General features: G+C 38.8%; 1 protein-coding gene across 1 annotated transcript in view; it reads right to left on the bottom strand.

Annotated features, from left to right (window-relative positions):
• The window catches only part of prex1 (phosphatidylinositol-3,4,5-trisphosphate-dependent Rac exchange factor 1), a 224,052-nt gene that overhangs the window by 119,580 nt on the left and 89,207 nt on the right, over positions 1 to 15,265 (bottom strand). Inside the window, exons 4-5 of the mRNA XM_043710358.2 lie at positions 8,603 to 8,707; positions 7,966 to 8,067 (exon numbers count right to left, since the gene is read on the bottom strand). Coding sequence (XP_043566293.2) covers positions 7,966 to 8,067; positions 8,603 to 8,707 — 207 coding nt within the window. The remainder of the gene's footprint in view (positions 1 to 7,965; positions 8,068 to 8,602; positions 8,708 to 15,265) is intronic.

Genomic DNA, 15,265 nt, shown 5'->3' with positions numbered 1-15,265 from the left:
GGCTGTGTATGCCCCAATGTTCAGACTGATTCTATTTCTAAAAAAGGGATTTACAGAATCTTACATGGATTCATGAAGTTTTTGAGCAAAACAAAATATGATTCTGCAAGTACAAATTCACCCTACAAACTTATATCTGTGTGTGTGTGTGTGTGTGTTGGGGGGGGTGGGGGGGGAGTGTATGTCCTCAACCGTGACCTTGGATTCATGTAACACTGCAGGTGACCCCAATGCACTAGACCAGAGGTGGGGAACCTTTTCATGTTGGAAGGCCGCATTATGTTAGTTGTAATCTAATAAGGCCGCATCCAAGAAACTTCAATTATATATTCTTCAAAATTCACATTATTTTGTAAAAATTGAACTACTAACTAAAAAAAAAGATAAAAAAAGTTAATTCTAAAGTTAACTAACCTTTTAATGACTTTGTTGTGACTGCTTTTTGCAGGAAAGTATTTGAATATTTGGTTGCAGCATGGAGGTCTGCAGTTTTAGCTGATCCTCTAGATGGGTATGTGTCATTTGTGACCTTAAGGGCGTCTTGATTTTGGTTAAGTAGGAGAATGTAGATTCGCAGCAATAAGTGGTTGAAAAGCAAGAAAGCATTTTTCGTGCATGTTGCCAAAGGCATGGATATTCTATTGCATTTTTCCATATTTCAATCGGATCTTTCTTAGCGTCAAATAAAACTTTAAAATGTCATCTTCTGAGAGCTCAATCAATTCCATCTGTAGTTCTTTAGGAGCCTTATGACTTACCAATTTTTTAATTGTGGCGGTCAGTCTGTGAGGATTATTTCATTGAATTTTCTTTTACTCTCTGGTACTTTAAATATATTAATTTTAAGATTAAAATAAAAATAATAAAGGATGAAAAAAATTAATAAAAAAATAAAAGATTTGTTCTGCAGGTTCCCCACCCCTGCACTAGACACACACACTCACACACGCACACACTCACACACTCACACACACTCTCTCTCTCTCTCTCTCTCTCTCTCCCTCCTACAGACTCATAGGGAGCAGGACCTGCTCCACCTGATGAAGAGGCAGCACCTTGAAAGCTAGTGCTTCCAAATAAACCTGTTGGACTATAACATGGTGTTGTGTGATTTTTAACTTTGTCCATCCCAGTTCAACACCGATACCTCCAAATCATTCTAAAAGATGGAGACTTAACAAACAATCCAGGTCTTTTAAAATATATGATTTCAGTTACATCATGCTTTAAACTTTTGCTATAAATTCAGTGTCTTACGATCTTATACTCCACAACCACCTGATGAAGGAGCAGCGCTCCGAAAGCTAGTGCTTTCAAATAAACCTGTTGGACTGTGTGGTTTTTAAGATTGTGCACCCCGGTCCAATACCTGCATCGCCAAATCATGTTCTGGGGAAGGGTCAGATCAGAATTGTTAATTCTGATTTCTTTCCACAGATGCTGGGAGACTTGCTGAGTTTTTCCAGCAATTTCTATTTTTTTGTTTGTGAATGCACTGCACATATCTCTGTGTTCAGCTGGCCTGATATGCATCCCTAATTTGAGAAGACCTGACAAAGTTCTGACTTCAGGCACAGAACTAGGGTGCGGGAGGGAAGAAAACTAAAGAGAAAAATGGGTAAGGAAGCTTGTTTGGTGAAAATTCCAGGGAATCCAAACATTGGAAGCTTTTACACAATCCTAAAACATGTAGATGATCGAGTATAATGTATCACATTCTGCAATTTATAACACTTTTTGCAGCCCAGTTTACAAAGAACATTTTGGACAATACTACCTGGCTGAAGTATGGGTCAAATGTCACATGAAGCCCAGTTCATTCATTATAAACTGGTTACAACACCACTTGGGACAGACTGCAACACAGGATCACATGGGAGCACAGGGCTGGGGGCTGGGAGCTGGGAGCACAGCCAGTTCCAAACAGCAACGGGTGTTCCCATATTGTTTGATGATCAGCAAAATACTTGCACAATCCTACAACTCTGCTGGGACTGCTCTGGAGATCACAACGGGTATTAATAATGTACAAGTCAAAGAGAAAGTAAATTTAAAGTGCTACTAAAATGATGCTCCCAAATTGAAAACATTACCCAATACATTTTTCATGTTATGACACACAAGGACTGCAGTTAGATCTAAGATTATGAGGGCTAAAATGGGTAGATGAACAAAAGCCCATGAGAAACTTCCATGTGCCACATCAAAGACAATGCTGAGAAAGTAATAGAGATGAAAGGAACCACATTTACAACGTTTAGGGTGGGATGCCTCAAGGTTTGATTTCAATGGGCCAATTAAGAGGAAGGATACTTGCAATGGTTCTGCCCCTCCTCAGAAATGACCACCAGTTGCAAAGTATTTTGATGCAGTAACATTTTCTGATCTGTCAAAGTTATGTAAACTATCACTCTTCAAGGCCAGTCAAAGAACCCTGAAGACGGGTCACTGGACCCAAAACACTGACTCTGCTTTTTGTCTACAGATACTTCTAGATCTGCTAAGGTTCTGCAGCAATTTCTGTTGAAGTCAAAGAATTGCCAGCAGAGCTTGGGACTAAAGCATTTCAAGATCTGTAGGCTGGCAAATTGGTTCAGTGATTAAAATATATTGGGTAAACAAATGTTGGCACTGCCTTGTTTTGGAAAATGCAATTGGAAGATACTGAAACAGAGTGCCACATAATAATTGATGACTAAAATTCATGAAATCTTGTAGAAGTATTATGTGGATTACCAAATTCAACAGCAAAATAATAACTCTAAAAAGTTATTTTATCTGTGTAAACCACTGATAATGACAATCTAAAGATATAAAATGTAGCAAGTCTACATACCTGCAGCACCAACAAATCCTCCCTTATTGCAATTCTCTGACTATATATCACAGAATGCATAAATGCTTGTAAAATAAAATATGTAGTTCAACATATTGGACTTAAATTGCTGAAGAATGGGAATATTTAGGTCTAACTGGCCAGCAAACGCAAATACTTAAGATTAACACAAATTATCAGTCTCTTCTGCTTACTTCAAAAATTTTCAGTGCACATTAGACTTCAATTCCCCAAACAAGATTGTTATGTTCAACCAAAACAGAGACAAACCTCAAATATTTGCACTTAAATACGTTGTTCTGCTTCTGCTCAATGAAAAGGTTTAAGCCGGAAAGAGGAACAATGATTTATGTTCTTGTTTTTTCTTGTGTTATGCTGACCCTATTTCACGTGCACTCGACCCAAAACAGCTTCACAAGTGAAACCTGTATTCCCAACAGAAATGGCTTTTAAACTTGACCCATGAAAAAAGGCAGGTTGAAAAATAAGCACTTCAGGATCCATCAAAGTACCCCATTGTATATTTAGGCACAAGCATAGATGCTAGTGGGGCAGCACGGTGGCTCAATAGCTAGCACTGCTGCCTCACAGTACCAGGGACCAGGGTTCAATTCCACCCTCAGGTACCTGTCTGTGTGGAGTTTGCACATTCTCCCTGTGTCTGCATGGGTTTCCTCCAGGTGCTCCAGTTTCCTCCCACAGTCCAAAGATGAGCGGGTTACGTGGATTGTCCATGCCAAATTACCCATAGTGCCCAGGGATGTGTAGGTTAGGTGGATTATTTGTGGGAAATTCAAGGTTACAGGGATAGGGTAGGGGGTTTAGTCTGGATGGGAAGTTCTTCGGAGTGTTGGTGTGGACTAGTTGGACAAAATTGCCTCTTTCCACACTGTAGGGATTCTATGAAAAGCCTAAAGACAAACATTTCCAAACAAAGTGCAGGAGCTATTCACCCAATTGAGTCTGTTCCACTATACAATGAGATGGTGGATGATTGGATAACTCCACTTTCCTGACTTTTCCCTATATCGATGATTCCCTTACTAACTAAAAATCTATTTCAGCTTTGAATGCACTAATAACCCAGCCCTGACAGTCCCATGTGGTAATGAATGCCATAGATTCACTATCCTCAGAGATGAAATTCCTCATCTGTCTTAAATGCCCAACCCTTTATTCCTAGATTATGTCCTCTGGTCCTAGGTACTATTAAATAAAAGAGTGGACAATCTGATTTTTCACCAGTCTTTCTTCAAAACTATAAAACCTGTTTTCTATGAATCTTCATTGTATGCTTTCAGCGAATCCATTTGCCAGTTGCCACCTAAAACTCTATAAAAAACATTTGGCTCCTTAATATCAGATCTACAGTATATATTGCTCAATATATCACATGAATCTCACTGCGATCAGGAAAGGAACTAAAAACATTAAGTTGCTTGGAAATCAAATTTGAAACTAAAACTAATCACGATTACCAAAATCCAATCAGTTTGTCATTTGTAAGGAACACTTTGACTGGGCCAGTGTATCACTTGCATTCCTGCCATTTCAAAAAAACATGGCTCAAGTACATATAAAAAGGCAACATAAAAGAGGGGAACCTTTTCATTAATTTTCAACACTAATCTGTAATCTGAAGTGCATGCAAGAGACTTGGATTTGCCCACTGTGTTCTTTTGCTACAGGTTACAACAACAAATTAAATCAGAGGCAAAAGCATTAACAGCACAAACACATTCTCACAATAATGAAGGAAATCCCTCAACTCAACACTAGCAAGAATAGAATACATTACTCAAATCCTCCCATCAGTCATGCAAATTCACTGAAGAATAAAACTTCAAACTTCTGTAGCATACTGATCTATTCTAAAACTCCAACAAGGCAAGATATCCAATTGTTGAACACTGTCGTGAGTGCATTAACATTCTAAAATAACACTTCATTCTCAATTGTGAAAATTCGTCCATTAATATTTCTAAATTTCTAATATTTCTAAACAATTAGTTAGGGAACAAACCATTTAAAAAGTTTAAAGTGAATGTCTTTCCACAGGACTGGAGCAGTTTAAAAGCAACATTTTGACTTTTATCTTATCAAAGAGCAAACATGAATCAGGAATTATGTGATTCGTGAAGGTAAAACAAGATAACTTCTCCAATTATGCCTGTCCTCTGACCCTGTTTCACTTGAAAATTATGTTTGGTGTTAACTTTCAACAATGATCAGGTCAATAAACAAATAAAATTTTCAAGATCTTGGCTGTGACACATTTCTTGAAACTAGCATTACATAGTAAGCACCATGGGCAGAATGTTATCAAGACCCATATGACATGGGCTATGGCAAGATTCATGGAGAATTGGGTAAGAATTCCAACAAGGCCTATCTTGTCTTCAAGAGCAACTGGCTGCATTTACCAAGCATTGAGAGGGGTTTCTCTCAACGCAGCAGTGAGTGGCCAAGTAAGATCATCACTTGTTAAATGCCTTATCAATGACAAAGCTCATATCAGTAATATTTAACTTCCATCTTATCAAATGCATCAAACAAATTTGGGTTCAAGAATTCTCCACATCGAAGTCAGAGCAAGTGAACCTGGCGAATGCAACTCACCGCTGGCTGAGAACTGCACCAAACAGCATTTCAGGGCGAGTCCCGGGGTACTGGCTACATACACCCTCATTCAAACACAGGTATCGGACATTTGCCAACCTCTCAGGATCCTCTCCAATCCACTTGCATGATGTTTCGGATGTACAGGTCTGCAGTGCAGCGCACCTCAGCAACTAACATTGGAAGGCTGCAGTAGGGAAACCTTGCACATTCTGGACAGGCACTCAGCATTGGGATTGGACCAGCTGCATCTCAGAGTTTACTCTCTTGCTCACTTGATCCCTATCTGCAGGCTTTCAGCATCCTACCCTGTCTTGCCATACTGTGCCTGTTAGCATATTGACACATTTACCAGAGCCAAAAGGCATTGCTGTGTCGACATATTCATTTGTGCTGACACATAGGTCCCTACTGACAAGCAACTTGACTATCAGGTTTGGCAAGAAACATATCTTGCTGTACAGCAATGTAACACCTACAGCATGTGTCAGCTGCCTTTATGGCAAATGTGCTGCTTGTTTATTCAACCAAATGGCCATGTCAGAAAGTGGGTGTGAAGCTCATCTGCAGTCCAGAAAATGGTGGGTTATTCCCAGTCAAAGAATCCTGCTACCATCAGTCATGTGCACAGTTTACAGAGGTCCAGCAGCATAGCCACAGTCAACCCTCAGGCCAGGCACTGCCAAGGGATACATCTGACTACAGACCAACATGTGATAAATGGTCAGTCTGTAGGGCTTTCATAAGCAGTCGGGGAGCTGCAATGACAAAGACAGTGATTGGTAGCTGGCCAATCACTTAGGGGCTGTTTGAAGTTGTTCAGATGTTATGGTGAATACAGTCCCTAGGGGCCTGTGCATTGAGGGAAGTGTAAAACATGTCTGTCCAGGCATCGGGGGCAGGGTGGGATTACTGGCAATAAGGGTCTGGGAAGCAAAGCTGGTGGTAGGAGGTAGAGTCTTTGCAGAGGCAAGTGGGGACCAACACAGTGGCATGGGGGAAGGGAGAATCTCTACTGAATGCAATGGCAAGTTAAATAAATGATGGGAAGGAGGTCAGAATTCAGCAGGAACTCCCTTTTGGATGAAAGTGTTGGACACTCAGCCACAATGGAACCTTCACCAGGTAGGTGCACATGTTGCATCCCAGACTGCAGTGGAGCAGATGCTAGGGCTATTGAAGATGAAACTCCACTGCTTGGACCAGTCTAGAGACATCCTCCAGTATTGTCTGGAAAGAGTCTGCTGCATCATCCTGACATGCTGTGTCTGCACAATTGGATCAGGCAATGATAGATACTGAGGAACTAGGAAAATGGGAGTAGTCTTCCAATAAGTAGGAAGATGATGTTGGGTGAAGAAAGCTTTCCTTGTGCTGGAGGGCTCAGCTGCATCAGGTGCTATAAACTAGACAGTGCATAGACTGGCACCCAGTTCTAGGCGATGACGGTGGGTGCAGCAGAAAATGATGAACTTTAGGATAGTTGCTTATCAACATGCCAGCATCAAGTTTGGATTGTGGGGGTGAACTGCAACCTCTACTTGTTTCATTTGTGTTCATTTTTGCCAGCTGTCAACAAAAGATCAGTGTGCACTGCAGGGGGGGGGGGGGCGGGTAGATAGAGTAATAGTGATTTAGGGCAGGTTTTTTAAAGAAGACATAGCTGAAGACAAACTGTGTGTCTGGTGGTTACACAGCAACAAGGGTGAGAGAATGGGGTTGTATGTGCGAGAGAGAGTGGTAGCCATGCTGTGAGCAGTGTGGATTTGTGATTACTATGCCATTACATTCTTGGTGAGGGTCAAAAGTAAACTGCCAATCTTGTTTGGATATAGAGAGGCCTTTTAAATATGGCACTGGTGCAAGGGATACCAATCTTTTGGTGATATCTGCTAATTGGCAAGTTGTTATGGGAATGGTGTGTGGCATGGGCAGACTAGATTCAGGGAGGGGTACAGAGAGAGAGAGAGAGAGAGAGAGAGAGAGAGAGAGAGAGAGAGAGAGAGAGAGAGAGAGAGAGAGAGAGAGAGAGACGCCATTGTGGTTAATGAGAAGAGTAATAAGATACAGTAAGAAATCTTGCTAGGTCTCACCGTGAAAAACTCTCCAAAAATATTCAACTCAACTGGCACTTTGCCTAGAAAAATTCAACTCCATCTGTCAACAATGGAATTTAATTACTGTAACTAAAATAATTACTACAAATGGAAAATCTTTTGTAAATGTTCAGTTGCTACATTGCAATCATGAAGTAACAAATCAGCTTTAAGAAAGAAATTGTCTGCACATTTTCCTACTAACTTAAATTTCTGACCTCCAAAAAAATTAAATAACAATTAGAAACATTTCACAACAATAACATTCAAATTATAGATTTCTTTTTGTGGAAATTCAGTCAGATTAAATTAAAATTGAACTGTTCAAGATTTGGTACCATATTATATTAACTTCTGTAAGAAACCACACAAAATGTTCACAATTTATTAACCTTATTTATTCCAATTACTTACTTTAAGTAATAAAGGATATTTGCAGATTCTCTGTATTGGGGTTAACAAATAGCCTTCCAGTGGTATATCTGTGGTCTTCATTCCTCCCAGAACCATGCAGTTCTAAAAACAAAGTGGGACTGTTAGTTCACTAAAACAATTTTACATGCACAGATACTTGAAACAACTGACTCCCCAGGTGACTATGTGAATTTTGAGTCAAATACTATACCCAGAAAAGGGGTTTGGTATTTTGGAACATTCCTGCTTCAAGACTTTACCTAAATTGCAGACTCAAATTAGCCTCATGTCCAAAATTATAAATATATTCATTCCTCTCATAGCAATGTCTGCGTAAACAAATAAATATTGAATCTTGGGTTTAGTATTCAAAGTACTACAAAAACTACATAATATTCTCAAATAGTTTATAGACTTGACCAGGGACCTTACAAAATAGGATTAAAATCAACATCAGAAATATTTTCAACTAACCAAACATAATTTTCTGAATGCACAAGGTTTATATTAATATTTATAGTAGTATACAACTGAGGAAGGGTAATTGTATTAGGCAGTCCAACATGAACCAATTATGCAGATAATATTCAAATAAACACATGACCATGCAATTTTTAAAAGAGGCCATGCAGCTTACCAAAAGCATTGCCCGCACTTCAGGTATTTTGTTCAATTCCATTAAAAGTCTCAAGGCTTTTTCGTGATTGCTACAATATTCTTGATAGACACAAAATCGGTCTTTCTACAAATAAATACAAAGATGACAATAGTATTAAAGAAACTGTTTATGTGCAATAGTTTATAGTTGCTCAATTTAAAATTTATATTTAGTGGAATGCACCATGGGAGAATAATGTATTCTGGTTTATATGATAAAGTATGATTCTTTAGAAAGAAAAGCATGCTAAACAGTTGGATTGTAACAACTCAGACATGGGTGAGAAAAAAAATGAATTTCATTCACTCAGGCATCACCTTTTCACAGTGATTGCACCTTAACAGGCATGACAGGCCAAATGGCTTCCTTTTGTACGATACAATCCTCACTGAACCATAATAGAAAGTTCCATAAGCATCACATACCTATTCAAGTCCATATATTAGTTATAGTATTAGTATATGAAACTTATGTAGAACCAAGGTTAAATCATTGCTGTACAAAAGGTGAAGGTGTGATCCAACGTGAAACAGCTCCAACTTATTGCACAATATCCTATCCAGTCAGCTCAAGGTGTCACTGCTGCAGGCATGATATAGAGGTAAGTATAGTGATTGTAAGGAGGTTAGCCAGGTGGACCTCACGGAATATGATTTTGAATGGTCATGGACTGATCATTAGTTTAGAAAACCCACAGCCTAAAAACTTTTACAGTGACTTTAGAGGAGATCTGACGAGGTCAGAACAAAATACAGTTTTTCTCCTAGAAAGTAATGTAGAGCAGTTCAGGGAAAGATAGACTGTACCTTGGTGTAAGGCTTAAATTGTAAAACTTCCAGACCAGAGATAGTTGGTTAGAAAACTGCAGATTATTTAAAAGCTGAGAAAGACTAAGCTTGCATTTGTTTTAAAAAAAAAGAGGATTCATGGAAGAGAACTTTGCTGGAGAAAAGCATTTAAATCAAACCAAAAAAAGTGGCATAACAGAATAATTTATCAAGATTTGAAACACTGAAAATAGAACCAAAAATAATACAAGGAAAATATCATGCTCCTATTGTATTAAGACTGACATGCCAAAGCCAATGAAAACGTGAGACCCAAATGTCTGATGAACCCTCAGAATAGAAGGCATCAGGAATACAAGATACTAAAATTATAGCAATAGTTCAAAGACTTCATGTTTCTTTAGAATGTATTACAAAGATCAGATGACTATAAACAGAGAAGAAAAATGTTTTTTGATATTGATTTGTAGAATCAGACCACTAGGAGGTTCTTGGTATTTTGTCTCAAAAAGAAATCTGTGCCACAGGGATTAATGCTGAGACCACAATAATTTATGACATGTAGTGATTGCTTGGATAAGGAAAGGTACCATAGTCATATTGGAAAAAGTAGGTGGGAAGGCAAGTAGTGAGGTGGTAATAAAATCTCTACATAGGGTTAAGTTCAGCGAATGGGCAAAAATTTGGCAGATGGAATACAAGGTGGGAAAGTACGAGGTTATGCTCTTGGACAGGAAGAAGAGAAGAGCTGAAGGTTATTTAAATGTAAAAAGACGCAGAAAGCTGTAGCACAGAGAGATTTGGAAGTTCTTGCTCATGAATCACAAAAAGCTAGCATCTAAGTTCAGCAGGTAATAGGAAAGGCAAATGGAAAGTTGGCCTTTATTTCAAAGGAAACGTATACACTGGAATGTCTTGCTGAAACTATGTAAGGCCCTAGTTAAATCACAGCTGGAATACTGTGAACAGTTTTCATCCCCTTAGCTAAGGAAATAAATACTAGCATTTGGAGGCAGTCCAGAGAAAGTTCACTCGGTTGATCACAAGTATGGACGGATTGTCTTATGAGGAGTGGTCAAGTAGCTTAGAATTGTACTCACTGGGAGTTTAGATGAGAGAAAAGAGATCTTATTGAAACATATAGATTTTCAGGGGACATGACAGTGCAGATGCTGAGAGGTTGATTCTTCCCCTAGGCACTGTGTTACGTATATTCAAAATTAAAATAGACAGATTTTTCATGAGTAATGCATCAAGGGTTTTGGGGAAAAAGACAGAAAAGTGGGTTTGAGGATTATAAGATTATCCGCAATCTGATGGAATGATACAGCAGACTTGATGGCCAAATGGTCTACTGCTGCTCCTACCTCCAATGGTATTATAGAAAGGTAATTCTTTGATCCTTCAAATCAAGCAGGTAAACCAATGAAGATATTGGGACACCCTGCAGGAAGTCATTCACTGACCCTGGGGATGATAAAGTTGATCTTCTAGAGTGGTTAATGAAAGGGAAAAAAACAATTCCATTACGCAGAATTCATTTAAAGAGCAACGTATTAAATTTAGATTTAAATGTTGTTTTTTCCTTTGAGAAATGTCCTGTCTGTTCAAAAATACTGACTTCAACAAGCATGGAGCAAAAACCAGTAAAGGTCAAAGAAAGTGAGGTGGCACAGAAGAACCATGCCGGTTTGTTTCCTGACTGTGTTGTCACTAGATTTCAAGCATCTGCAATGTCAACCATCCTGCCATCCAGTCACTGAAAAGGTGTTTCATGTCATATGCCAACTTGTTAAGAGTTGGCCTATGATATTCTTGGCGTTTGACAGGCTTTGATAGTAGCATCCTGGCTCTCAAGACAATAACAATTGGCCAAGGTCTACTCCTCAGGGAGTGTAAAGAACATGAGTTATTTTCTTTTGGCCATGTGGGGGTGGCAGGGAGTGGCGGATGTCATGGGTAGTCAGAGACAAGGACAAGGGGTGTGGCTTTCAGACACCATCATCAATTTCTCTAGTTGCCTGCAAGTTGAAGAAAAAGGAGTGCCCCCCACCATCCCACAACCAAAATTTCCCAGGTTGGCCTTGTCATCAAGTCGTGCAATCAGCCAATTTTCCCACTTGCTTACAAGACTGGTTCTTTGGTCCTGCTGGTGAGTTAAGGCCTTTAAAAGGCCTTAATAGCTGGCATGACAAGAAATTCCCCATTGGCCTGCTTACCCAGTACTAAACTGCGGAGTTAGCAAGAAGAGGACAGGTATTGTCCAAGGCGTAGTTGCCTAATTATTTCCCTCTCACCACCTCCAGGGAGAGAAAAATTCGACTCTTGGAGTCAAATTTTGTTTTTTTTATTTACAGGAGAAATCTGAAGTGTAACAGGAAGATTAATTGTTTATAAGCACAATACCTTCTTCACTCAAAATTTAATTCAACACAACAGTTCTTGACCTCAAAATTAATTGACCTTATTTGGTTAAAAAGTTAGCAGTAATTTAAAGTCAATATGTACAGACTGTCCCCAGGTTGTGACTGGGTTCTGTTCCGGATCACAAGTCCAAATATAATGCAGGACACTGTAAAGCAGCCATTTGTAAGTAAAGGAAATATTCATCTATTGGATCTTTAAAGCCTCTGTATGGGAGTGCATTCATAAGTGCAAACATTTGTAAGCCCGATATTTGTGAATCAGAGACTGCCTGTATTCATGCCTTATTACACAATTATGCTAGTTAAGTGAGTTGCCTGAAGGCAATTATGAGAGTTGGCCTCCAGGAAGATGCTTTTCCCAATATGGCAATGATTTCTATCTCCCATATTGTAAGAAATTGGGCTTGGTTATTGTGGCATTGAAGAATACAACAGACATTTATTACAATTAACTATTGTGTACAAACACCATATTCAGACATGCAAGTGTCTCGAATAGTATTAAGCTGTTCGATACAACAGACCAGTATGCTCTGGAGAGGAGTTACAATCCTCTCCAGACCTACAGCCTGCAGTCATGGAAATCAAATCAATGAGAATGCCAACACTGCAGAAAACCCTCAAAAAACCTATTTTATTTAAGTGAAATGTAACTGAATATTTAAATGGAATACTAACTTAATGACTGCTACTAAATACACCCTTGATTACCCCTGAGAAGCTGCTTTTATATTTGTTGATTATAAATTTTCTCCAAATGATAACAAGACATTTTTGGTTTTCTTCAAATGCTTTCATCTAAGCTTCCAGCTAAATGCAAATAATTTACTTCACCATCTGAAGATATAAACTAATAATGAAGGGAATTAAGACTTCTGAATTTGCTGTGTGTGAATATCTCAAATGGAACCTGATATCATTGCTGCCTATCTACTGGCAGGCTCAGCCTCAGAATTGAACTGAAAGGGAAAACAATGCCTCAGAGATCAGTAGATCTTTGTGGCTGGCTTTCTAGGAGATCAGAAGTAAACACTGCATTTTGCTGCTGACCTCAAACTCCTGGCCAAGTGCATCTTTGACTGGGAAATTTAATTAAACTAATTAACACAGCTTAGTAAAGGACTGGTTAAATTTACAAACATATGCAGCTTCTTGATAACCATTTGTGCATATTCAGCAAAACTAATTGCCTTTCCCATGATCCTCCATTAAAGTACAGGCAGCATGTTTGCAATATGCCAACAGCATGAATATCAAAGTTTTCCCAGGTGAAGGGTTTTCTTGTATACAAGAATACAATTTTAAAAGCTTTATCCACTCAAAAAGCAGCTAAAGACGCTAAATTCTGGTGTAAGCAAAGTGTTAATCCTGTACTGAGTGCCCCATCTTGAGTCTAGAATAAATGGTCCTATTTACATTATTCCAGAATAATTTCAAGGAAGATTATCTTACTGTCAAGGGAATAAAAGTGCACTCAAAAAATTTTACAAACAAATTCAATGTGGAATGATCTAATATTGCATTATATGTCATATTTGATTTTCAGAAAGACCAAAAAGCTCACATCTCCTGGGTGACCTGACAATTCATTAAATTCCAACAATTCTTTTTCTATAGAAACTAAGAAGTTTTACAGGCCATGTGAAATACACAGGGCTTTGCAGAGAGCGACTAAACCTCACTGAGATTCATCATTATTTCTTATGTTCAATGCTCAGAGACATATTATGTTATTCCATAATGAAATGAACTTCATCACTCAAAATTAATAGGCAGGCAAATTCTCCTCTCAAAGTCCCCAAAAGCCCATGAATAATTCAGTGGGAAGGGCAACCAATTAGAGAAAAGCTGATCTTATATTTCGAATCTACAACCACTGAAGGTTCTCTCTTGCACTGGTCACTACTAGGCTCAAGTGGAGATGCAGTTAGCTGGTTAAGAAAGAAAAGGTAAATGAGCACGGCAGCCAGGGTGGGTTGGGGCCTTTTGCTGTGGAGTAGAGTTCTAGGGGCACTGGGGAAGCCACTGCCAGTGAATTGAGGCTCCCTCTGAAGTTAGAGAGCCACTTGCCAGATCGGCCCAGCCAGTGAGTGGGGATAAGGGTGACAGAGGGAGGTTGCAAGGTGATAGGAGGACAAGGCTGCTAAATGGAGACAACTGTTGTAAAAGGCATCACCAAAAAGAAATCTCAGCTAACTTCAAGAAGCATCCAAGAAAATTTTAAATTACTGAGTTTCAAATGGAAGTAGAACGTCTAGGTTAAGGCTATATGTATATTCAGGAGCTAATATATAGGAAAACATAGTGGGGTTCTACTGCAAGGAATTCAAGTGTTAAAATTCAATCCGAGACGCTGTAAACAAAATGTTTCTGAGCTTTATGCACACATGACACAAATGCATTTGCCACAACCTCAGCAGCAAGTGTTCATGGCAGCAAATGGAAGGGTACTTTGGATGATGGCCTTTTGCATATAGAAGTCTGTGCCAGTTACTTTGGCAAATAAAAAAAAAACATTTGTTACCAACTTATGCATGTTCTGTCAATTCAAATACTGCAGTGTCTACAAAAATAATGTTTTCCTTCTGTAGTGTGGCTTTAAGTTTAATGTAGAATTGATCATAATTGAGGATCTTGATGAATTCTACTACTGCTGCTCTGACAAAATGTATGTACTACATAGGGCAACACAAAAACAGAAGGTATTGTCACTTTAAGACGATGTTAGCTAACTTAGCTAAAATGAAATAAAAAACCTGAAAATAAAAAAAAGTCACTCGTGACAAAGAAAGCTACTCTCAAAAAATCTCACAAGGAGCCCCCCCTGCTTCATATGTATGAAACCGCTGATAATTTAAGTATACAAGTGCAGTAAAAACAGCTTGCTGCTTCAGTTTTTCATTACCAACAACATGACAGCAAAAACAGCACGTTCAAAATATTTTTCTTTGTGAAGTGCATTTAATCCACTTCAAGAGGCTTGTGAAGTTACAAATTACATGCGAGTACAGTCCCAAAGAGATAATTCAAAAATATTTTAATTTTAAAATGTCACCCTCAGCGGCAAAGCAGGACTGCATGCAGTCAAAAATATTAACAATCCCAGTATGCAGTCTAGCCATAAAATTATAGGGAACAGGTACACACTCCTTTTAGTTTGGCACTTATAGCCCACTAATTTCAAAAGTATGTTGATATATCCTTGCAATATTTGAGGATCCAATGAGTAACATTTAGTCCATGACAACAGGTATAATTCTGACATTTCCAGGGCCATCGCTGACAAGGCCAGCATTTGTTACCCATTCCGAATTGTCCTTAAACTGAATGGCTTGCTCGGCCATTTTAAAGGGTGATTAAATGTCAACCACATTGCTGTGGGTTTGGAGTCACATGTGGTTCAGACCAGTCAATGATGGCAGATTTCC

The sequence above is a fragment of the Chiloscyllium plagiosum genome, unplaced genomic scaffold, assembly GCF_037043375.1.
Source record: "Chiloscyllium plagiosum isolate Xiang-an unplaced genomic scaffold, Cpla_swu_hap1 HiC_scaffold_15, whole genome shotgun sequence".
NCBI classification, from domain to species: Eukaryota; Metazoa; Chordata; class Chondrichthyes; order Orectolobiformes; family Hemiscylliidae; genus Chiloscyllium; species Chiloscyllium plagiosum.
Note: the sequence above shows the minus strand (reverse complement) of the source record. Positions and strands in the feature narration are given on the sequence as shown.